This window comes from Mastomys coucha, unplaced genomic scaffold, assembly GCF_008632895.1.
Source record: "Mastomys coucha isolate ucsf_1 unplaced genomic scaffold, UCSF_Mcou_1 pScaffold17, whole genome shotgun sequence".
In the NCBI taxonomy this organism is placed as follows: domain Eukaryota; kingdom Metazoa; phylum Chordata; class Mammalia; order Rodentia; family Muridae; genus Mastomys; species Mastomys coucha.
In genome coordinates, this window is record NW_022196899.1 from 32,798,459 (window position 1) to 32,824,559 (window position 26,101).

The window sequence follows — 26,101 nt, forward strand, 5'->3', positions numbered from 1 at the left end:
GATTGGTGTTGATGTATATGTCTTGTTTAAATAACTTAAATGGAATTAAACTACTTAGAAAGATAATATTCTCCTTTAACAGCCACAGACTAATAAAATTTCCAGTGGCAGGCATGGGAAACCTCCCTTGGAGCTGTTAGTTAGAAAGTCCAAGGAATACCTACACCCAAAGCAATGCAGGCTTTTCCTGTTGCCCTTGGAGTTGACAGTGAGACCTTCCAACATTTTTAATATTGTAAGTAGTTCCATGTTCATTGTAATAAAAATATTGGCGGTACCAGGTTTTATAATCTACAACTCAGTCCTCTTTCCTAGGCTTGAGATCTTTGGCATTTAATGGATTTAAAGTATATACTGGACACCATGATTAACAGTCAGAACAGTAGGTGACATGAGAAAATGCAGAAAAGTATGAAGGATCTGGGATTTCAGATGGCATGTTGCCAAATTCATAGTGTTTGAGGATCAAGAAAATGTCATAGTACTCTTCAAAAAAAATCTCTGAGTCTTATTCCAAATCTTCAAATCACTTTTGTTCTACTCTCTTGAAACTCTTACTCACTCTCACCAGCTGTGGCAATATGCTAAAAACTGATGTCAGAGCATATTAACCAGGTAGAGCTCTAAACCCCTGACTTCTTTCTTACTAAACTCCAGAATGCCAGCCTCGCTGTATTTTAGTTAGTGACTGTCTGCATGGCAGTGCACAGAGAAGCTCCCTCATCTACACTCAGCCTATCAATCTGGATGAAAAACTGAAGCAGAGCAGGGCATATACAAATTACAGCTTAGCTTCCTAATAGCACTAACGTGCTGAACATACTGCAGCTTAATCAAACACAACAGTCTGCTTGTCTTTAGTTGGAGATATGGGCGCCTTGCCAGCTTTATGTGTTGATTATTGACATGTCTGCCATGTGTGGCTTATTTTTGTTTCTTCATGAGTATGTACTGTAACAGCATAAAGGCCTTTCTGAACCTATGTTGCCTCCATTCTTAATGAAGGAAAAAGATTCTGTTTCTCCAGGTTGAAGAGATCATGTTGACACAGATAATGTCCTTCTCAAGGTTACATGCCCAGTTTCTAATAGCCTCCTTTGCAAAGGTTTACAAATAGTGTCATAACAGTGTAGAGAATACAGGATGTCTTAGGTACAGTAAACACCATGAGCAGAGAAGCCAGCATACTATACTTGAAAGTTCATTATGGAATGTTAATTTATAAAATATAAAGTCTACCCTAGAGTTAAATATATAGACCCTTAGTGTTCAACTTAGAATCAGAGACTTCTTCCATGCTCTAGCCACAGTGCTTTGGACACATTGTCTGTAACTTATTTATAATATCAATGTTGGTATATAATATGTATTGCACTAAATAGTTAAGAGTCTGGATTATTAGGTTATTATTGATATTAAGGTTCATGATCGATAGGCTTGTCTCAAGCTTAGTAGGGTCACAGTAAATAGTTGTGACTCTGACACCTCAATCAGTGTTTACAGAGCTGGTAAGGGGAAAATCTTTCCATTCTTTGTCTAGCTTCCTCTGTACATTGAGCTTATTAAGAAGTAGACTAAGGTTCAGCAAGGGTCACAACTGTTTCGAGTGGATCTAGTGATTTTCCTCTCCACTCCTCTGTTCACATGAAGGCAAGGGTAACAGCCTCCTCAGTGCCCGCCTTTTCTCTTGCATGCTATGTTATTCAAAAGGCAGCAAATGGACCTTTGTATTAGTTAGGGTTCTCTAAAGTCACAGAATGTATGGAATATCTCCCTATATTAAAGGAAATTATTAGAATAACTTACAGTCTGCAATCCAACTAACCCAACAATGGACAATTGTGAATGGGAAGTCCAAGAATATAGTAGTTTCTCAGTTCCACAAGGGTAGGTGTTTCAGGTGATCTTCTGTATAAGCTGGAATTCTGAAGAAGTAGGTTCCAGTAGGTATGCAGGAAAGGAAGTGTAAGCAGATGAAGAAGGAGAAGGAGAAGAAGGAGAAGAGGAGGAGAGAAGAAGGAGAAGGGGGAGGAGAGAAGAAGAAGGAGGAGAAGGAGGAAGAAGAGGAGGAGGAGGAGAAGGAAGAGGAGGAAGAGGAGGAGGAAGAAGAGGAGGAGGAGGAGGAGGAGGAGGAGGAGGAGGAGGAGGAGAGGAAGATGTCCTTATATAGGCCACCAGCAGAAAGTATGGCCCAGATTAAAGGATTTAGAACCTGGATTTAGAACTTGCTCTGTTCCAAGCTGACCTTGAACTCAAGAGATCTGCTTGCCACTGGAAGATGTGTAAGTCAACAATGGAATGCAATGATCTTATTTATGACCTTAAAGGTTGTGATGGTTATTCCTGGTTGTCAGTTTCCCTTCCTGGGATTAAAGGAGTGTAATGCCTAGCCTGGCTCTAAGCTTTTCATGATCTGGATCAAAAGTGAGTATCATCCCATGTTAATATCCAGGTCAGAAGCCTGTGTCGTCCAGCCTCAGGACCTGGATCACATGTGTGCCTTCCATTTCTGGATTGTAGTTCATTCTAGATGTAGTCAACCAGGACATACCTTGACAACCAGGAATAGTTATCACAACATTTAAGACCATAAATTGGAGCATTGTATCTTGTAGCTATCTTAAAAATCCTCCAGTTGTGACCCTTGAACACATGACAAGCTACTCAGGCACTTCTGATGTGCTGGACCTCCTCAAATACTTTCTATCCTCTTACCTTGAGCAATCACGGCACAGGGACTCCAATTACCACTCTGTCTCTTTTCTGACCTTTCTTTCTGTGTCATAATATTATAGTCTGGGTAGTCTCACTTAGCCTAGGCTGGTTGGAATATGGTATGTACTCAAGAAGACCTTGAACTTCTATTCCTAGTTCTGGGATTACAGACTTGTACCTCAAGGCTTAGTTTATAAGGTGCTAGGGACTGAACCAAGGGCTTAGTGCATTCTAAGTAATTATTTTGCACTTAGGTATAGAATCAAGAAAATTATTTTGCACTTAGTACAAAATCTAGGGAGGTGATGGGGGATCATGGAGGAGTTGGGGGAGAGAGGTAAATATCAAAATATGTTTGTTGTATGAAATTCTCAAATATTTAATAAAATATTATTTTAAAATCCAAAACCAAAAATTTCAGGGCAGATTATCAAGAATTAGTTTAGACATGTTTTATTTCAGATATAATGAGAAATACTTTTTTTTAAAAGTATAGAATAGTTTATTCAGGGCATGGGGAGGGGAGTTAAGAGGGTAATAGAGGCAGAGAAAGAGGGAGAGAGAAAGAGAGAGAGAGAGAGAGAGAGAGAGAGAGAGAAGAGAAAAGTAGAGGTTGTCCATAACCAATTGTAGAGGGGGAAGGGAGGGGGAAGTGGAAAGCCGAAGAGGGCAAGATAGAAGCAGAAGCGAGAGGAAAGCGAGAGAAAGAGCGAGAGATACTTTTATATAAGCCAAATACAAACCCTTACCTCTTAGGGAAGGCATTTTGACAGCCACACCACTCAGGGAATGATGAAAGTCTGTAGGTATTACCTCTGTGTGCCTCTGGGTGCTTGTGAGAAGAAATCAAAGCGCACCATTTGCTTTCAGAATAACTAGTTAGTTATGTAATACTTTCCAAAGCTGATGAGTCTAAAATGAAAGTATACCACTCTGGCTGATGATTAGAGTCAAGCCCCTCAGTTGAGGTTTTTAGCTGCTAATGCCTTCATGAATGGGCACTCTGAAGTCGAGTTCTTCACTGAGCCTTCTTGTTTCCACCCCATCCCCTTTTACGGAGCATTTATAAGTTTCTTCTTTGGGAATTGACATTTTTATTAAAAAAAAAAACTATTTAGGTGGCTATTTGTAAATTACAGTCTTGTATTTACTAGCCTCATCATATCAGGAAATGCACATTCAAGTGTTTCATACAGTACTTGGTATATTTGTAATATGCTAACATAACATGACATGTGTAATGCACTTCACACCCATGTGTAAGCAGGCTGTGGCTCTGCATTTAATAAAAGGATGAGATTAATCTTAGCACAAATAAAATCCTTTGTCGCTTATCTGTTTGTTGCTTTAGCCAGAAAGTTCTAGAATGACTATGGGTCCAAATAATGAACAAGTCTATAGGGAAAAGTTCAGTTATCATCTTTTCTAATGAAAGGCATTTATCATCTAGCTGAAAGACAAAATGGCTGCATTCTGAGGCAGGGTGGAAAGTGTGTTTTTAATGGAGAAAAACATGATGTGTTTGCAAAATCTAACCTGAAAAACTTAAAGAACCAAGCACCATGCGCCATCTTCCTGGTGATGAGATGACAGCATTTTGAATTAATACTGTCCATCCCATTGCTGGGATGGGGAGGATCATGGGCTCACAAACGGATCTGTGATAAAAAAAAAAAAAGATGCTAGAGCAGTATGCAGACCTGACACATCTGAAGGGAGTTTTATTGACTATTTCAATAAAGGTTGCATTTTGTTGTTACAGTTATGCCTCCGTAAAAATTGCCTTGTGGGTTATGGTGAAGATTTTTAATAATAAAAATTATGTACATAAGCTGTGCGGATACAGTGGGTAGACTTTCCTTTAGTTATCAGAAGTCAGTGTCATGGAGCTCCCTTGTACATTTGAGTCTAAGGTGACTGTTTACTTCCAAATAATGACTTTGTATTTCTAAAAAAAGATTTTTCATTTTAGCAAGGAATTTAGTAATTCATACTTTACTTGTTTTAGTAAGTTAATATATTAATTTCAAAATTATTGTTTCATTTCCTCTTCTTTCTATGAGGCTTTGCATCACAGCTCTTAGTGACATAAATATTTTTTTTTCTGTATATAATACTAGCCTTTAATAGTAAAACAATTTACCACAGAGGATTTTATTCTCTACAGATTCAAAACAGATAAAAATTTAACTGCAAACAGTGCTAAATCAGACCTAGGATTTCCACTACCTTCTGTAAGAATAAAACATAACTAAGCAGCCTGTTCTGTTGCTCTTCTGTGCGCTTAGAAGCCCGGGACACAGAGCTCTAACGGCCTTTCCCAAGTGAGCAGATTTCCCACGGCTTCACAGGTAAACATTGCACACAGCAGCTTCAGGCTTGATTCCTGGATTCTGTTAGTCTGGCACTTGGTGTTTCTACTGAGTGGCACAGCAGGTGGAGTTCAGTATTTGGAGACAGCTCTGGTGTTTCATGGTTTCAATGTCTGGGTGTCTGTTTCCACTCTCAAAACAGCAATTCCTCACAGTGAGCTTTTTGTCTGAATAAAAGCTTTAGCTGATGTTTAATTTTAAAATTTTAAACATTCCTGTAAACTGCACTTGCAATAAGATTGAAGCCATTTTGACTGCACAGGCCACAAGTAGTTACTAAAGAAAACTATTTCTTTCTGTTCACCTTATCTCTGTAGAGTACAGCTTATTCTGACATTTTTGAAATATGAACACATTTCAAGACATACCCATCTATGTGTATTTGGTGTATTAACACATGCTCATGGAATGAGTAACTGGCCATAACACAGTATTATATATGTAAATAATTAGATAATAAAGCTCAGTCACATTTGAAATGGCTCATGTATTCCATTTTCTGTGCTTTCTGGATTCCATTACAAATGTAATCTGCAAACCTTTGATGTCAACACTGAATGGCTAAACTTCAAGCCATTTTCAGGGGTGATTTGGTAACTGTGAGAAAAACGGCCCAGTCTCTAGTCATAAAATACCTGGACATTATTGTATTTAACAGATGTGTCATCGCGGCCTGGCACATTGGGCTGCACACTGCATGGTGGCTATTAGGAATGAGTTCCACTGAGAAGTAATAAAACAGGGTGAAAGTTCGATTTCTTCTCCTCTGGTCTTTCCCACTGGGAAAATGTATGTACTGGTAAATGAATAAAATGATTAATAAAAAAAAAATAAGTAAAGGGAGCTGAGAACCACAGGGAAAAACGTATATGGTGGCTAGGAGCCATAAAAGTGACATAAAAGTTCCATTTTTTTGAAGTGTAGACTCCAGTGATACACTTATGTATGTTTTCTAAAAGAATGCTTGCCTGAACCATTTTCTTTTGAAAATAGGTCTTTAAACTTAGTTAAACTTCATTTTGATAGGTTTGAGCTTACAGTACTGCCAGTCATAAAGGTGGCACAAATTTAATTAGTTCCCAAATCCAAAACCAGCGACTGTAACTCAGAAGCCAGGTATAGTGAGATTTTACTCCATCCTGTAAAATATATGAAGCTTCTTGTAAATTTATCCATGTTTATACATTTATGAGTATGAATATATAGATAAATAAATACACACATACATATATTTTATGTAATACATACAATTTTACAAATTGAAATCTGAAATTCCTATATCTTATGATTATTAATTAAGATTAGACTCTTGGATTATAGTTGTCATTTTGACTTCTAATTCAAGCGTCCTTCTAGCTCCAGTAATTACAGGTTCCTGAGCCCTTCTCTTCTGCTTGCTTTTTATACTTGGTCTCTTTGTTAGGTCACACTCCACTGGGTGTGTGTCTCTGTATGCTGCCTCTTTCCCTGACTGTGTCTCCTTTTGATAAATGAATCCAGATGAGCTGTGACCATCTGGCTTTATTTTAGCACTATTATCAGATCTATTGAGGCTACACTTGGCTCTGTCTTCTTCTGGGATGTAGATTTCATTAGGCCTTCTGGGTATATGCAGTTAGAATACACCTCTGACCTTTGTCCCCAGTATTGCTCTCTGACCCCAGCAGCAGGCTGTCATCTGCCTTACAAAATGGTCCTGCTAAGGTTTTTAGATCATTGGGCCCTGATCCACAGTCAGTCATAGCACTGATTTCCACATGTAAAATGAAAGAAGTTTAACAGACTACTCATGTACCTTCTGTGTAGACATTTACAAAGACAAGTAGCAGTTTCTTCTGCCCCCATTCAACTTCCAAGTTCGAGGAAAGCCGATGAGGATGATAATGGAGAATAAATGTGAATACTAAGTATGCCAATGTTTGACCTCAGATTAGTGAATGGAAGAAAGGCTGTTGAAAGAATTAATAACTCACTTTTCTTGTCCATAGTCAGAATTAAATAAAGAAGAACCAATTCTTTACATTTCGAGTAACAGTAAAATTAAAAACAGCATCTGCTTCATGTAACATGTTTTTAAATGAAAATTACCAACATTAAATGTGCCACTATAAACCTGGTATTGATAATACAATAATAATATTAGGACTGGAGAGTTGGGTCAGTGATTAAGAGAGTATGTAATATTGGGCTGGAGGATGACTCAGTGACATACTGTTCTTCCAGAGGATTTAGATTACAAGCAGGAATGTCAGGAGGAACATAACTTGTAGCTCCAGCTCAAGAAAAGCTGATCCATTCTCTGTCCTTTGTATACAACTCATGATTCATTAGGACATCCCCCCTAAAAGAAGCAAATAACACATATGTGATTTATATATGTATATGTATATATGTATATATATATATATATATATATGTATAATATTTGTTTGTGTGTGTGTTTATTGGCCAAGTTTAATTTTGATTTCATGATTGGCATACTCATGTTGAGAAACACTGGTAGAAGGAAGCTGAAAGATACTTGGTGACTAAGAACTATACCCTCTCTGTCAAGACTACTGTAGAAATGAGACTCGCTGGACAATAGGAGACTTTCTCATAGTTTTCCTGTCATATTCTTGTGTGAAGTGAGAAGCAGTGATTGCTGGGATTGATGTTATATGTGGGCCAAGTAGAATCTGGTGCTGGCATGGTAGTGGTGGTGGGGGTTTGATGAACCTCTTTCCCTAGACTAGAAGTAAAGAGCAGTGGAGACAGAATTCAAATCTTGAATTTGTTATATCTCATTAAAAGACTTGCATTTAGATAAAAGTTTTGTAAGGATTTTCCTCAAAAACTAAAACTAAAAAATCCAACAAACACATTTTTCTAGGGGAACATGCAGGTCAGATGTTTTCAGAATTTCTGCTTCCTAAGGTTGACCAGATGACTCTACAGGTAACACTGTTTACTGTTCAAGTCTTGGACATAGGCTCTATCCTTGTAACCCACATAAATTTGGAAAGAAAGAACTGATTACATGGAGTTGTCCTCTTAGGTCCACATTGGCACCATAGCAAGCTACACACACATACACACAGACACACATCACACACTCATACACACACACAAATTTACGGGGGGGGGGGAGAATGCACGCATGTGCGTGATAGCCACCCAGGGCACTACATACACAGCCACATATCACACACACGAATACACATACTCACACAAATACATGTACACACACACCACCCCACATCACTCATGATCAACACACACACACAAACACACACATACACACACACACGAGGCACAAATGTACACACACACATAAACACAAGCAATTCTCATAGGAAACATACACATGTATACCAGCATAGACATACACACACACACATCATATGCATGCAGGCACATAGTCACACACAGACATTACACAAGGCAGTTGCTACACATACATACATACACACACACACACATACACACACACACACATATACACACACATATACACAGAGTAATTAAAAAAATTAAAAAACTTAAAAAAAAAAACCCTCTGCTTTTTGCCAATCTGCTCCTGAGTGAATAAAAGCTTAATTGGATGGGTCCACTTCTCAGGTCAGGCTCATCCTAGACTTTTCTAAATGTTTCTTTGAAAACTCTCTGGTAGAAGATGGCAATTTGAATTGTGAGGACAGTGGCACTGTATGTGCAGAGTTTTCATTCTTACTGTTTTTTACTAACTTAGAAAACACCAGCAGCAGTTGTAGACAAAGGACCACCTCACTTGTGCTTGGTGGTGACTCTAAGTCATCACAGTGCTAGGTTCCAATTCTGTGAATCATCAAGATAGTTACAGTCTTAAAGATGCAACCTTCACTCATGGATTCCCCAGGTCATTTCTCAGCTAATGCAGCTCACACTCTTTTTGTAGCTCCAATTACAGGAGACAGAGTGCCCTTTTCTGGCTTCCATGGCCTCTGCCCACACATGGTACATACACATACAGGTGGGCAAACATTTATCCTATAAAATAAAAATAAGTCTAAAGGATAAAGAGAATAATGAGCCACAAGGACTAGATTTAACACATTCTATTCTGCTCACTACTTCTTTAGGGTTAGTTCTAGGATTATTCTCTGTTTAGCAGACAGAGTAAAATATCAGTAAAATTTGGAGCCTTCTGGCCTATCTCCACTTGCTGCTGTGTTCTTGATCTATTCTTGTGCTCACATGGATGCATGAATACTGTCTAGCTGACATTTTTTTTTTAATGAAAGCAGGTGGAGGACTGTGATCATGAGAGAGTATAACCTTCCATTTCATTAAAATAAATAAAATTAAGCATCCAAGAAATGGTCCATATATTGGTCTCAAACAGGACTCCTCAAAATATTCTAGCTTTAATGTTTCACTTGTGAGAAATTTTATATCTGTGTCAAGACTATTGAGTCAATATGCCTCCTGGGCTGAAACTGCCACTATTGAAGGTTCCTTTCAGTAGGGACTTGTCACTTCCTGTCTGAGTTTATTCCCAGAGCTTGGGGACAGCATTGGCTATTTTCACAGATCATCAAGCCATGAGGCCTTTCTTGGTGCTGGCTCCACTTTTGGCTACATTCTGGGCAAAATATGCTGGGCCCCATATTTCCTATCTTGGCTCCTTGCTAATCCTCTAGCTTTGCAAAATCCCTTGATCTTTGTAATCCCCATTTTACTCCCATGTACAAGAAAGCTGACAATAGTGTTCTTTTGTTTCTCATATTTGGTGTGTTTATGAGATTTTAATGCGGTGATTAGGGGTGCTCACTTGGGTGCTTGCAAGACAACTTTGCGTGTGAAACATTCATAGCATAACCTTTCTTCTGCTATTTATACTAAGCAACTACTCAAAACAAGAGTGTGTTTTTAAAGATTGCAATGGATTATGGGTAGAATATACTTGGATCTAATTTTCTATCCTCTAATGTAAACTCTAATGTAGACAGTATTTCTGTGAGAAATAAAGCATTTTAACATATCTTAATATAAATGAAATGCCTAATATAACATAAAATAACTTATTTAGAAAGATAGACACATATAGAGTTTATGACTTCAATTCTCAACATGCAGCCCAAATTCAGTTGGTGAGTGTCTGCGAGGGGATATGCTTCACTCTATTCTCATTTTTGCTTGTGCAGGTTCTTTTATCTGATGTGTAGTTAGCTTCCTGTTCAGGACCCATGAAAAAGATCACCATTATGTCAATCTGTATTCTGCTGATTGTGGCTCCTACACATTTGACCTCCCAGGCTGTTTGGTCCTGTGCCTTGAGCAGCTACAAACTTTCATCTGAAAGACATTTAAATTGTGGCAAAATAAATATCATCAAATGACAAGATTACTAGAAAAAAATAACACAGGAAGGCAGTGAACCTCAACATCACTCTGTGATGATAATGCTATTTCCATGAAGCATATGCCAGCCAACTGGAAGTATGGCTTTCATCTCAGCACACGTGGGATAAATACAAGGATTGTGTAAGCTTCCTACAGAGGAAGAAGCTTTGGGGGAAGAGACAAGTAATCCCTAAAAGATAAAAGGAGAATGTCTGGGCTTCATTTTATTTTAGTTAAAGGCTGTGAGTTGCATCCCCTATGATTTTATTTGGAAAAATTAACATTTGAAAAATGGTTTTGAGAACACAACCAAAGGAGATGATTTTCCCTTGAACTCTGAAGGCAACCCACAGAATTCTAACCATTCACCATTAGATGTGTCAGTTGACTTTGGACAACACACATTCAGCACTTGCAGCTTGGATGAAGGTTCACTTTGGACTAAATGATAAGAAGGGCTGAAACAAAGTTAAAATGATTTATTGAAAGTTTATAGTAAATAACAAGTAGATGCAAAATAACTTTTACTAGCCCATCAATATGAAGATTTTGCTGGAATATAATCCAAAGCTTTTGTATTCACTATAAACAAGTATTGATTACATAGAAAAGAGGCTTAAATGCTTGAGGAGTGTTGCTGTATATTCAGGTTGAATTGCCAATGGTCTCAGGCATTATGTAGTTGTAGACCTGCACAGTCAGTGGCCAGCTCATTTCTACTGGCTGTTCCAAGTTTGACTTCCATATTTTACTATAATTTCAGATACATTATGGGTAGTGTGTCTTCTGGGGTGTTGTTTCTTGCTTTGATATGTCTGTACTTTTGAAATGGAACAGAAATATGCCAATGTGTTTTTGTGAAGAGTCATGAATAGGCAGTTCAGACCTTAGGTAGCCAGCAGAAGAAAAATGAAAATTCTGTTGCATTTTTCTTGCAACAGAATAAAAATAAATTGTACCTTATGTGATTAGAAATTATCTCATAATTCTGTCTACAGCTAAGAATTGTGAAATGTGTGGTTGTGGCCATGTACAAGCATTGAAGTTCTATTTTCTTGTCTTCCCAGGATCCCCAGCCTTGACTGGAACAGGGACAATTAACATCATTATAGATGATATCAATGACAACATCCCAACTTTTGCCAGTAACATGTACTTTACTACAATTCCCGAGGATGCCCCGACGGGGACAGATGTCCTGTTGGTGAATGCCTCAGATGCAGATGCTGCCGCAAATGCTGTCATCAGGTCTGCACACTGAACCCTATGATATATTCCTCACCAGCTCTGGTCTTTAACAGCACATGCTATCTAATTCATATTAATACATTGTACTGCTCCTGTGAGCCATTGCCAAGCAGCTATCCTGGAATTGAGAATTAGACAGTAGCATGTTTGCTTCTTCTAAGCCTGTGGATATTAATCTGTTTCTTTGTTTCATCATTTACAGGGTTCTTTGATGGCACAACTGTCTTTCTTATTTATTTATTTATTTATTTATTTACTTTTGCTATTTGCTGCTAATTCCTTTTTTACATCCTGTGTCCATCATGGTCGTGAGCGATCATACACTATGCAGCTGACTGGTGCTAACTAGTGATATGTAGCTGGGATTAGGGTGCTCAGAATTTACTTGGCATTTTTAAAAGTTGAGGTGCAAACATAGACTTTGTATATTTAAATTGACTGAAGGAGGCAAGGCCTATGACTCTAAAGGAAGAAGCTTGGAGACCACAGTTACTTTATAAAGAGATTCAAATATATGCCAGGATGGTTTGTGCCTATCTGGTGCAAAGAAAATTGAGAGACTAAACAAAAGGCACGCGATTGACCGCCAAAGTGGCACACATTTAAACATAGAATGAGTGTCATCTGTTAGTTATGCCTTTGCCTTTAACAGTTGGACAGACCATGGTACTGTTGTCAAAGTGGGGCAACTGGAAGAGGAACATAGTAAATCATTTATCGTGTGTGTATATGTGTGTGTGTGGGGGGGGGCGAGTGCGTGCCTATGTGTACTCCTCCAGTCCTAAATTTATATTGTTCCAATTCCTGAAAGATTGAATGCCTCTGTGCAGATGATGCTCAGTAGTTTTTTTGTGGAAGTTTTAGGAAGGATCAATCAATCCTAAAGCTTATTGTTATTATAATTTCTTATCCAAAAGAGGAAACCTCCAAAATGAGCACGTAGCACTTTATGCTCAAAACCTGATTCCTTCACCCATTGACCCATAAGGTTGAGTTTCCCTCAATCACTTATTTGCAATCTGATTTTTCCTTCATTGTATTACTAAAATATGGATGCTACTAGGAGACTGCAGAAACCTGTGCACAAGTTCCATAACTTCAGACTTTTTCTTCTACTTCCAATCTTGGTCCCTCTCTTTTTCTCTCTTCTCTGACAAGTGTTCTTCTCCATAACTCAGGGTCCTCTGGCCACACATAGTCAGCTACCTGAATTTCATCATTCCTACAAAGCAGCTAAAAATTTCCCACAGCATTTCCTGCACAAACACACATGTACAAGTATGCACACGTGTATACACACACACACATACACACACATATACACAGAGAGAGACAGAGACAGAGAGACAGAGACAGAGACAGAGATGGAAAGAAAGCAGGAATTAATTTCTTTGGCAGAGTTCTATTGGTGTCTATTACTGTTCACTGTGTCTGAAATGTCCCTGTGATTTTGTGACTTCATTCCAGTTCCCACTGGAGCGAGTCACGTGATTCTCTGATGATCTTGCTTGGCCTGATATTTCTGTTCTCATTCAGAACTCAATGTGCTCAGAGCTCCTCACCTTTCTTGTGTTGCTTCTTTGCTTTGTGTATTAAACAAAATATGATGTTGCCCTGCGCTCTTAATGTAGACCTTCTGGCTAAGATTATTCCTTACCTACACCTGATTGATCCATGATCACATTCTTATGTTCCCACTGCTTCCTGAAACTCTCTTGTCAAAGCTCCAGTTCAGACTACACTTACTTATGCCATGCCTAACCCTACTGTTGAACATCGTCCTCCCTGACTTCTGGATATAATCTCTTTTACATGCTACACTATAATGTAGATGATGTATAGACACCTATGCCTATGTGTGGGTTCACTGTTCAACACTAAGTTATGTAGGCTATTTCACCTTGCATCTTCTCATTCAATGTTGGATGTGTAGGCAGACTAGATCTTCAGCCCAGTCAGTAAAAACATCAAGTCATTAGTCATCTCCACACAAATGCATTAGTTGTCTGTGCAAATAAAAAAAGACATTCTAGGGGAAAAAAAAAACAGGGTGAGTACCACGTCTCTGAGGTAGAAGAAACTTGGGTATCAGGGAAAGAATGAATGGGTAGGCTCTGTTTGAGTGGGTCTTGGAAAACTAATGAAGAGATTAAAATTTTGTTTCTTATGGAAAACAAACAAAAAAACCCACCGCAAACAAACAAACAAATGAACAGAAGAGAAGGTTTAGGCCATAGCATGCCTCACTGGCATCTTGAGACAATTCTATTGTGTATGGTAAAAGTAATTCAGAGAAGGCAGAACTTCAGTCAGTGATGGAATGGGCTGTGGCCAGAAATGAAGCTTGGGCATCTGCTGACTCAGCCTTTCTCAACAGATTCTTGGTATTTGCTATTGCCTATTACCCAGTCTCTAGATTCCAAGCACCCAGTAAGTGGGCCCAGCACTTCCCAGGCTTATTATGCCCTAAAGAAAGCCAAGCTTTCAGCACCATAAGATCATTTTCTGGCCCAGTGAAAGAATCGGGACTTTTCCAAGCTGTACAGCCACGATCACACTCCACTGTGGCCCACACCAAAGCTTGGTGCATGACCACCAAAGGTCAAATCTGGCTCACTGCTGCTTTTGTAGCCTGACTTCTGAGCCCAGCTACACTCATCTGAAAAAAAACCAAACCAATCCAAAACAAAACAAAACAGCTTCTCTGTGTTGTCTTTCACAAGTTTCAACAGACATCTTGTTGAGGTTGAAAACACTATCAGAAACCTTTATGGAAAAGATTACCTAGGACTCTGCCTTTTTTCCTTTGACAACAATCTTCTATTATTAGCTTAGCTCCTCTGTTCCTCCCTCCCTCCTTCTCTCCCTCCTTCCTTCCCTCCCTCTCTCCCTCCCTTCCTTCATCCCTCTTTTTTCCCTCTTTCTTTCCCTCCCTTCTTCCCTTTCTTTTCCTTCCTTCCCTCCTCTCTTTCTGACATGACCTTACTAGGTAATTCTGGAAAGCTTAAAACGTGTTATGTACTCCAGGGTAGCTTCAAACTCACAAATATATACCTGTCTCTGCCTCCAAGTACTGGGATCAAAGGCATGCATCCCCACTCCTAACCCCAGATACATTCTCATTTTCACTATATTACTTGAATTTTCCCATCTTAATATCATAGTATGGTGGGCAAAGAGCATGTTTAAGCCTCCATCTAGATTGGCCATTTGTAGTTTGTGAGATTCCTGTACATAGATTCAGATGCATCATCTACAAAAAGTCTAAGGTTACATACAACTAAATGGTGAGAATCGTTTTGCTTTTCATGGAAAGAATATACAAATTGTCTAGAGTGTGTCACACAATAAGTCAAATGTTGATCATATGTTAGAAATGTTTAAAGAACAACATAGGCATTCAAGGACATCATGACTCTACAACAGTCCTGGAGGGCCCAGAAGCCCAAGATCGTCCACATTGATGAGACCCCAACTGAGCCTCAAATAAACAAGGTGTTGAATCCTGCCACAGGCTGTGTGTGGCAGTCTATTTAGAGACAGACTTGTGCTTCTGCCCAAGCATAAATTCAACTTAGAAGCATAAATTAGCAAGCAATTGCTGCTGCACCATACTTCATAGACAAAATAAGCTTTTATGACCTCAGAATTTAATAAATCTCCTAATGGGAATCATATTAATATGGTAGTTAATTTTTTATAAAAATTCCTAAATATATTACCTATTTTTAACAATTCTATAGGCAGCATTATGTCCAATGGTATGAAATGAATAATCAGACTTTTACTATAGAAGTTTCTCTGTCATGTAGTTAAGCCTGCAGTAGCTATTATTACCTGAGACATGATCTGTCTTTCCACCTTTGCTCCTTTTCTCCACCATGTAGGAAACAGCTAAATTCGGTGTCTTTTACTTTTGTTGCTCATATTACTTTAATGGTTGCTTATGAGAGGAAATAATTGGTTGAATCTTGATCTATGTTGTCAATCTACTGAACAATGTTCATAGCAGAAGAAATTGCATCTTTTCCTAATAAATTATTGGAGAATGTCTATTGCTGTTGACAACAACCAAGTTTTTAGAGTCGACATCACACACTCCTCATGACCCCATTCTCCAGAAACTGTCAGAAAGGCGAGCTCATTTCAGTATTTCACAAGTCTTGGCTTCATAACTTTTAGAATTTTGTCTATAAATGTTTGACAATTGTACATAAATTAAGAGAAAAGATTTAACTGTAGAGGGAGTGGTAGTTGTACTCTGCTGTAAGGCTCTTCAACTCCAAGGAATACAGTACAATTTATTCTGATTTAGGTTTCATCCTGGCATTTATGTATGCCCCAAAGGGTGAAAGCCTGAACAATGTCGACTATTTTATACATCCTTAGGTCACTTCTTAAAAAAAATATTCCCACTATATCATATTATATTCATGATTTAGCTTTATAGGACCACTACTTTTATGAAAATATTAACTCTGAAATATATCACATTCATAAAATAATAGAAAAGCTGACATTTGCCTTGAGCAGTAGCCATGTCAGGGAATATGCACATTGCTGTTGTGACTTGAGATGTGTGTTTCTTGCCCTGTAGTTTCTATTAGACATACCCTGTTGCTCACATGGCCAAACCAAGACGCATATCTGACTCAAAGGAGGATATCTCATATAAAGAGAAAGGCTTTTAAAAGTCATCTACTTTTTCTGCTCTGCAATTTGTGCACTGCAAACTCTTCTATGAACCTGCAGGTCAAGATGCTTCTCTGACTGTCATCCTGGACTCCACTGCAGAGAGAAAATCAGGGATAGGCACAAATAGCCCCCTGTTCCAAGAAAATGGAGGAACTGTGCTTGGAGGAGGAGGAGGAACTCCTGCAAGTTCACTGATCTGTTTAGCATCAAATTGTCCAGGAAAATGCCATCCTTTTTTGGCAGGGAAATAGTGAGACCATCTTAGGGGTGAGTCATGAGGCAACGTGGAAGCAGAAATGGCTCTGTATGAAAACAGCCCTTTTGCTGTGCTGGAGAGCCAACATGCTCCAAATCCAGAATTCTCCCTGTAAAGAATAATATCCCCAAATGATTCTCTTACAGATAAGGCATAGGAAAGTGATGCTTTTAAAGATGTTTTAAAAGTATCCACTAGTGATTCTGGCCATCAACCCCAGTATTAGGAAAAGGCTCTGCAGTTGCAGTTTCTAGCTCATGGTCTGCATGGTAACTGTGCTCTAAGTTTACTTTGTGGCCTTGCATTGATCTAAGACTGGGAAGACTTCTAATGATCTTGCAGAGCTCTTGTGGTCATTGAACATTTTAGAATAGTGGTTGCTTATGTGACAGCTACCAAACACTTCAAGTCACAATTTAATACTTGGGTTTCTTCATTGGTGTGTGTTCAGTTTTTTTTTTTTTTTTTTTTTTTTTTTTTTTTAAATTTATTTATGGAAAGCAGGGTGTCATGAAATCATAGCTAAAGGTGACCTCTCTTTGCTCTCTGCTTCAGTTACAGTATCATCGGTGGAAACTCACAGTTCACCATCAACCCATCCACGGGACAGATCATCACTAGTGCTTTGCTGGACAGAGAAACCAAAGACAATTACACTTTAGTAGTGGTTGCCAGTGATACTGGATCTCCAGAGTCTCTGTCCAGCTCTACTAGTGTGCTTGTGACCGTCACTGATGTTAATGACAACCCACCACGGTTCCAACATCACCCATATGTCACACACGTCCCATCTCCTACTCCTCCAGGTAATTCAATGCTGACGTCACTCATGTGTGTGGCTTATCAGACACTTTCTGGGAACAGAGCTATATATATAAAACAGCCTAATCTGGAAAACCCTAAAAATCAGAGTATGAAGTTTAGATCCAATGAAAGAGATTCCAATTCTTCTCTTGTAAATTATCTTCTTTTACCCCAATTAGCTGTGTGCAGGACTTCACACCTGGCCCAGATTCCTAGTTTCAATTCAAAATGTTTCTTCAATATAGTAAATGAGTAAAATGGATCCCTCTTCATTGTCAGTGATGGCTCTCCTCTGACATAGCATTTTTATGTAAGTTTCTAAGAGGAGGAACACGATCATTATTTCTTTATCAATTGCCTGATTGTTGAAGGAAAATAAACATTCAATTTTAATATTTCATAGATTTATTTTCAAAATATTTCATGAATAACTAATTCTAAATATTGCATATTTTCACTTCCAGTCTCACTTCTGTTCTTAAGCTTATGAGCCTCTTGTGAATTGCCATCTTGGAAACAACAAGAATTTATCTTCTTGCATTAAAAACATAGTTTACCATTTATTTTATAAGTAGTGGATGCTCTTAGGATCTTAGCAGACATTCTGCAATTTTCAATTTTTGGTGAAATTATAAACAGTAAAATCTACAAATACAAGAAATACTATCTTTTCCCTGAATATATTTTACTAGAAGAATAAACTAATAGATTTGGTATTTCTCTTCATGTTATTTGTTCTACCACTACCTACAGCATATCTGATACCAACTGAATAAATAAAATGTACAAATGGATGTGCTAGATTGCTATAAAAAAACATAGATCCCTCTTGAAAAAAGTCCAGCTGGCATGATGCTAACTACTGATCCATCCTCTGATGTACAGAGGAGAATCCTCTAGGCAAAGTGAGATGCTGGCCATAACATCATTGTGCAAGACTCACTGGATCTTAATGACATTCTAGCTTTTTCCTTTTACCACTTCTGTGGGGATGTGGGGAAAAGGTTTCTGAATGAGATATTGATCTTTAAAAACTGTACTGCTGGATGCTTCTCTACAGATTTCCACTACAGCATGTTTCAAGGGCATCCTGCCAGACACTGATTCTTGAAATCCAAATTGAGTCCCAACTTTATTTCTTATTTCATACTACTTTGCACTCACTTACATCTATTAGGCATATGTGCACGTACATTTGCTTTATCTCTTTGTTGTGGTAGCTCTGAGATCAAAGAATTTTGGCAGGAAATGAAGGGGATAGTGACCCAAAAGCACCGTTTGGAATGGAGCATGTTTGTGGACAGGCTTTCACAAGGAGCAACTCAAAGGTGTTTTCAGAATCTAGGGAATGTGAATGTTTCTCACTGAGCTGGAGGGTGGCTCTTGGAAGAGCTTATGAGCTTTAGTATTTGCTGGAAGATTGTGTACAGGGGATGAGATTCCAGATAATCAGCTGGTCCTCACCATAGTTCTCTAAAGAGCTTTTTGAAAAATAAATAAATAAAACATATGTGGGGTTTGGTAAGAAATTAAAGTCTGGTTTCCAAAGTCATTAATCAGATTGACCTGGAGACATCAGAGACAATAAACTTGATGCTGTTCCTTCCAGTAGTGTTGGAAAGTTAGAACTGGGCAGCAGTATGGTGTCAGACTAATCATGGACTCAAAGGATTCCCTATGATTTTAACTGTGAACCTCCTCTGTTGCAGGTTCCTTTGTTTTTGCCGTCACAGTCACTGACGCTGACATTGGATCTAATTCTGAACTCCATTATTCACTCTCAGGTAGAAACTCTGAAAAATTTCACATTGACCCCCTGAGGGGGGCAATCATGGCAGCTGGACCACTAAGTGGAGCTTCAGAGGTGACATTCTCTGTCCACGTAAAAGATGGTGGTTCGTTTCCTAAGACAGATTCTACTACAGTGACTGTTAGGTTTGCCAACAAGGCAGATTTCCCCAAAGTCAGAGCCAAAGAACAAACATTCATGTTTCCAGAAAACCAGCCAGTGGGCACTCTGGTCACCACCATCACAGGGTCCTCTTTGAGAGGAGAAACTTTGTCCTACTACATCGCAAGTGGGAACCTGGGCAACACTTTCCAAATTGATCCGCTAACAGGACAGGTGTCCATCAGCCAGCCTTTGGACTTTGAGAAGATACAAAAATATGTTGTTTGGATTGAAGCCAGAGATGGAGGCTTCCCTCCCTTCTCTTCTTATGAGAAGCTTGACATCACGGTGCTAGATATCAATGACAATGCTCCAGCTTTTGAAGAAGATCCATTTGTGTCTGATATTCTAGAAAACCTATCCCCTCGGAAAATCCTTACCGTTTCAGCAACAGACAAGGACAGTGGTGCCAATGGACAATTAGACTATGAGATTGTGAATGGCAACCAGGAGAGCAATTTTGCGATAAATCACGCTACAGGTGAAATCAGAAGCATCCGGTCACTAGACAGAGAAAAAATATCTCATTATGAGCTCACTGTGAAATCTTCAGACAAAGGTTCCCCTTCTCAGAGCACCTCAGTAAAAGTGATCATCAGTGTTTTAGATGAAAACGATAATGCACCTAGGTTTTCTCAGATATTCAGTGCCTATGTTCCTGAAAACTCCCCCTTGGGGTACACAGTCACCCGTGTCACAACTTCTGATGAAGACATTGGTGCAAATGCAATTAGTAGATATTCCATAGTGGACACAAGTCTTCCATTTACAATCAACCCCAACACAGGAGATATTGTCATCAGTCGACCTTTAAACAGAGAAGATACAGACCGATACAGGATCCGAGTGTCTGCACATGATTCTGGCTGGACTGTAAGTACGGATGTCACCATATTTGTGACTGACATCAATGACAACACTCCAAGATTTAGCAGACCTTCTTATTATTTAGATTGCCCTGAACTTACTGAGCTTGGCTCCAGAGTAACTCAAGTGTCTGCCACAGATCCCGATGAGGGGTCAAATGGACAGGTGTTTTATTTCATAAAGTCGCAGTCAGAGTATTTCAGAATCAATGCCACCACTGGAGAGATTTTCAACAAGCAGGTGTTAAAATACCAAAATGTCAGTGGCTTCAGTAATGTGAACATCAACAGGCACAGTTTCATCGTGACAGCTTCTGATAGAGGCAACCCTTCCTTACTCAGTGAGACCACGGTTACTATCAACACGGTGGATAGCAACGACAACCCACCTCTGTTTCTCAAAAATAAATACTTTACCCCAGTTACCAAAAATGTTAAAGTCGGTACCAAGTTAATCAAAGTAACTGCAGTGGATGACAAAGACTTTGGATTAAACTCTGAAGTGGAGTATTTCGTGTCTGATGGGAACCACCTAGGGAAGTTTAAGTTAGACAATGATACTGGGTGGATTTCAATAGCTTCTTCCTTGGTTTCTGACCTAAATCAAAACTTTCTGATCAGAGTCACAGCCAAGGACAAAGGGAACCCCCCACTTTCCTCCCAAGCAGTTGTTCACATCACAGTCACTGAAGAGAACTACCACACCCCTGAATTTTCCCAGAACCATATAAGCGCCACCATCCCTGAGAGCCACAGCATTGGGTCTGTGGTCAGAACTGTCTCTGCCAGAGATCGTGACACAGCCATGAATGGTCTGATCAGTTACGACATCTCTTCGGGAAACGAAGAGGGCATCTTTGCAATCAATTCCTCCACAGGTGTGGTAACCCTAGCCAAAGCTCTGGATTATGAGTTGCGCTCCAAGCATGAGATGACCATTAGCGCCACAGATGGGGGATGGGTTGCAAGGACTGGCTACTGTAGCCTAACTGTGAGTGTGATCGATGTGAATGACAATTCCCCGGTGTTTGTTCCTGATGAATTTTTCCCAACTGTTATGGAGAACGCCCCGAGTGGGACCACTGTTATCCACCTAAATGCAACAGATGCCGACTCGGGGGCCAATGCTGTGATTGCTTACACTGTGCAGTCATCAGACAGTGACCTGTTTGTCATTGACCCCAACACAGGGGTCATTACCACTCAAGGCTTCTTGGATTTTGAAACCAAGCAGAGCTACCACCTCACAGTGAAAGCCTTCAATGTCCCCGATGAGGAAAAGTGCAGCTTTGCCACTGTCGACATCCAGTTGAAGGGGACCAACGAGTATGTGCCTCGCTTTGTTTCCAAGCTCTACTACTTTGAAGTGTCGGAAGCCGCTCCTAGGGGGACTGCAGTTGGAGAAGTGTTTGCCAGTGACAGGGACATGGGTGCCGAAGGGGAAGTACACTATTTGATCTTTGGAAACAGCAGGAAGAAGGGCTTCCAGATCAACAAGATGACAGGGCAGATCTCTGTGTCTGGGCTTCTTGATAGAGAGAAAGAAGAAAGGGTGTCATTGAAAGTGTTGGCCAAGAACTTCGGTAACATCCGAGGTGCGGACATTGATGAAGTCACTGTGAACATTACTGTGCTTGATGCTAATGACCCTCCAGTGTTTAGTCTGAACACCTATAGAGTCCAGATCAGTGAAGGGGTCCCTATTGGGACCCACGTGACCTTTGTGAGTGCCTTTGACTCAGATTCCATCCCTAGCTGGAGCAGATTTTCATACTTCATTGGGTCTGGGAATGAAAATGGTGCCTTTTCCATTAATCCACAGACAGGTCAGGTCACAGTTACCTCAGGGCTGGACCGGGAAAGCCTGCCTGTTTATAATCTCACTGTCTTGGCTGTAGACTCAGGGACTCCCTCCGCGACAGGAACTGCTTCCTTGTTAGTTACCCTGGAAGACATCAATGACAATGGCCCAGTGTTGACTGTCAGTGAAGGGGAAGTTCTAGAAAACAAACGCCCAGGAACTCTTGTGATGACTCTGCAGTCCACAGATCCTGACCTTCCACCAAATCAAGGCCCCTTCAATTATTACCTGCTGAGCACAGGCCCGGCTACGAATTATTTCAGTCTCAACACCGCTGGGGTTCTAAGCACAACCCGGGAGATCGACAGAGAGCAGATTGCAGACTTCTATCTGTCTGTGGTCACCAGAGATTCTGGGGCTCCTCAGATGTCATCCACAGGAACTGTGCACATCACTGTTCTAGATCAGAATGACAACCCCTCACAGTCCCGCAACGTGGAGATATTTGTTAATTATTACGGCAACTTATTTCCTGGTGGGACGCTGGGCTCTGTGAAGCCCCAGGATCCGGATGTGTTAGATAGTTTCCACTGTTCCCTCACTTCAGGAGTCACGAGCCTCTTCAGTATCCCAGCAGGCAGCTGTGACCTGAGTTCCCAGCCCAGATCCACAGATGGCACCTTCGATCTGACTGTTGTCAGCAGCGACGGGGTTCACAGCACAGTCCCCAATAATATCCGAGTTTTCTTTGCAGGGTTCTCCAATGCTACGATAGATAACAGCATCTTGCTTCGTGTTGGGGTTCCCACAGTCAAGGACTTCCTGACTAATCACTACCTTCACTTTCTGCGCATTGCTAGTTCCCAGCTTACGGGCCTGGGCACTGCGGTGCAGCTGTATGCTGCCTATGAGGAGAACAACAGAACGTTTCTTTTAGCAGCAGTGAAACGAAATAATAACCAGTATGTGAACCCCAGTGGTGTAGCCACGTTCTTCGAAAGCATCAAAGAGATCCTTCTCCGTCAGAGTGGCGTCAAGGTCGAATCTGTGGATCATGACCCATGCATTCATGGGCCGTGTCAGAATGGAGGCAGCTGCCTTCGAAGACTTGCTGTGGGCTCTGCGCTGAAGATCCAGGAGAGTCTGCCTGTCATCATTGTAGCAAACGAGCCTCTGCAGCCTTTCCAGTGCAAGTGTGTGCCAGGCTATGCTGGAAACTGGTGTGAAGTGGACATTGATGAATGTCTCCCAGCCCCTTGCCACAATGGGGGGACCTGCCATAACTTAGTTGGGGGATTTTCATGCAGCTGCCCGGAGGGCTTTACTGGGAGAGCCTGTGAGAGAGACATCAATGAATGTCTGCCCAGCCCTTGCAAGCATGGGGCTGTCTGTCAAAATTTCCCAGGGGGATTCAACTGCGTGTGCAAAACTGGATACACAGGTATGTCAGTGTGTTACTTTCTGTGCTTGTGATTAGTTTTCTTTAAAAGACTTTAATATTCATGCTGTCATTTGAATATATATGTATATATGTATGTATATACATGTGTAGGGTTTTTGAGAGTTTCATACATGAATATTATGTTTATACCATTCCCAACACACTCTCTCTCCCTCTTTCAACTCTTCCATATTCCCTCTTAAGGTCATTATCTCTTCTATAATTATTATTGCTATATATCCATACATATGTACACAAATATAGCTTGTTGAGCCAATTTAGTGTTGCATGTGTAGGGGTGAGGCCCTGTGACATTTCCAGCATTTATATATTGGCATAGAGGCTGGTGTGGTTATTTTACAGGTTTTATTTTGGCAATAATGTTGAAATTTCATGGGCGCAGAATCTGTCATGTTTAGAAGACACCGTCTCCTATCAGGTGTCTCTGTCCTTAGACTTAGAATCTTAGTCTTTCACTCCTTCCATGTTGTTCCTTGGGCCTTAGTTGTAGGGGTTAACAATTATTTCTATTTTAATTTTTGGACTAATTTATTTTATTTTATGTATGTGAATGCTTTGCCTGCTTGTATGTATGTACACTATGAATGTGCCTGGTATCCATAGAATTCAGACGAGGGTGTCAGGTACTCTGGGACTGGAATTATATATAGATGGTTGTGGGCCACCATGTGGGTGCTGGAAACATAAAACTGGATCCTCTGCAAAAGCAGCAAGTACTCTTGATCACTGAGCCATCTCTCTGTCTTTGTGTCTACTTTTAAAATGTTAAGTCAGAGCTAATGGGTCATACAACAAATCCCAGGGTTACATATGTACACACCTCTGAGGAAGAATGTAAAAAATGCTTTCAATAGCTACTTATGACTTCTTTTTATTTTATTTTTCTATTCTTTTATGTTCTTTATCTTTGTGCATCTTATATATCACTGCATAAGTAGCACCTAATGGTTGTGGGTATCCATTGAGTACTAGAAGGCATTATGTTATGTGAAATAAGGCACACACAGTAGAGCATATGGAAATAAATCAAAGCATACACTGGTTCTTTTAATTTTATCACATGTGAATTATTCATGCATATCTTAAAGCAGTTTTTCCCACTGAGTTTCCACTAATTCTTATAGATCTCATGGTTTTCTTTTACTGGCTTATGCTCATTGCACAGAGATGGTTGCTAAAATATTTTCATACTCAGATTGTGTATACTGGACATTTACTGTCTTCTCTTCCTCCACCTTCCCTGCTGTTACAAATGCAGGTCTTCTTTTCTGGCATAGATACATACATATATGATTTTAGGTACCTATGTAAAATCTAGGATCCAGGGGTTGAGAGATGGCTTAGTGGTAACGAGCACTAGCTGTCCTTGCAGAGCACCTAGGTCCCGCTCCCTGCCCAATGGTGGCTCAGATCCAGCTGTAACTCCAGTCTCTTTATGTGCTCATCTGTTGATGCACATCTAGGTTGGCCCCATTAGTCACTGGCTTTTGTGACTACTGCACCGTAAATGCACACATATATGTGTGGTTGGATATGAACCTTTGGGATATATGCCTGGGCCTGGTATAGCTGGGTCAGTTGCCAGTGAGCTGGGCGAGTTCCCCTTCCTCCCCGAAGTGCACAGAAGTTACCCTTCTTTTCATCCTCATGGCGTTTTCCTTCATCTGTTTGCTTCATGGTGACCATTCTGATTGTGATGTGAGGAAACACAATGCTGTTTTAATTTACATTTTCCTGATAGCTCAGGATGCCCAGAAAATTCTCCATCAGTATAAAGCATGAAGGAAGGAACAGAAGGTGGCTGGGAAAATTGCAGCCTCAGTCAGAAAGCAGAGAGAAATGAACTCTGTTCTCCCCATTGCTGTCATTACTCATCTCAGGACTCCAGGCCATGGGCTGAGCCACCTACACTCATGATCATATTTCTTTAATAGCCCAGTATTTCTTTTCCTATCCATTTGCATGTATAGTAGAACACAGATAAGAAAGCACAGAGGTAATCAGCAGCCACTCAACTCTCATCTTCACAACTGCAGGTTTGTAGTTTGCAGCATGTCCTTGAGTCCCTTCTGGGAGTGAAGGGTGTCTTTAAGCTCAACCAGCAGAAAGGTCTTGTTCCTAAGTCTGGAGTACTTATAATACAATCAGTGCATGGGCTTATAATACACTCAGAGCCTGGGCTTATAGTATACCAGTGCATGGCCTCTTTAGCTTTTCTGTGTACCACCACACATCTGGATACATGTCAAGTGTGGCCTTGGGAAGGATGCCTTGGATTTATTACCATATGAGATTTCTTTCTGCTCTGAAGCATGTCTTGTTATTTTAGGAGAAGATAAAATTTGTCCATTCATCAATTTTGTGACAATTTATAGTATAACTTTTCCAGGCAGAAAAAGTTTATATATATATATAAACTTTTTATACACACACACACATATGTGTATATATATATATATATATATATATACAGATATATATGTATATCTGTATATATATATATATGTATATGTATATGTATATATATATATATACACATACACACACATACACAACCATATATATAT

At 39.9% G+C, this 26,101-nt stretch overlaps 1 protein-coding gene across 2 annotated transcripts in view; it reads left to right on the plus strand.

Moving 5' to 3' along the window:
- The window catches only part of Fat4 (FAT atypical cadherin 4), a 129,255-nt gene that overhangs the window by 76,922 nt on the left and 26,232 nt on the right, over positions 1-26,101 (plus strand). For both annotated transcript variants that reach the window (XM_031376677.1, XM_031376676.1), the window contains exons 8-10: positions 11,519-11,699; positions 17,206-17,456; positions 19,164-23,513. In XM_031376677.1, coding sequence (XP_031232537.1) covers positions 11,519-11,699; positions 17,206-17,456; positions 19,164-23,513 — 4,782 coding nt within the window. The remainder of the gene's footprint in view (positions 1-11,518; positions 11,700-17,205; positions 17,457-19,163; positions 23,514-26,101) is intronic.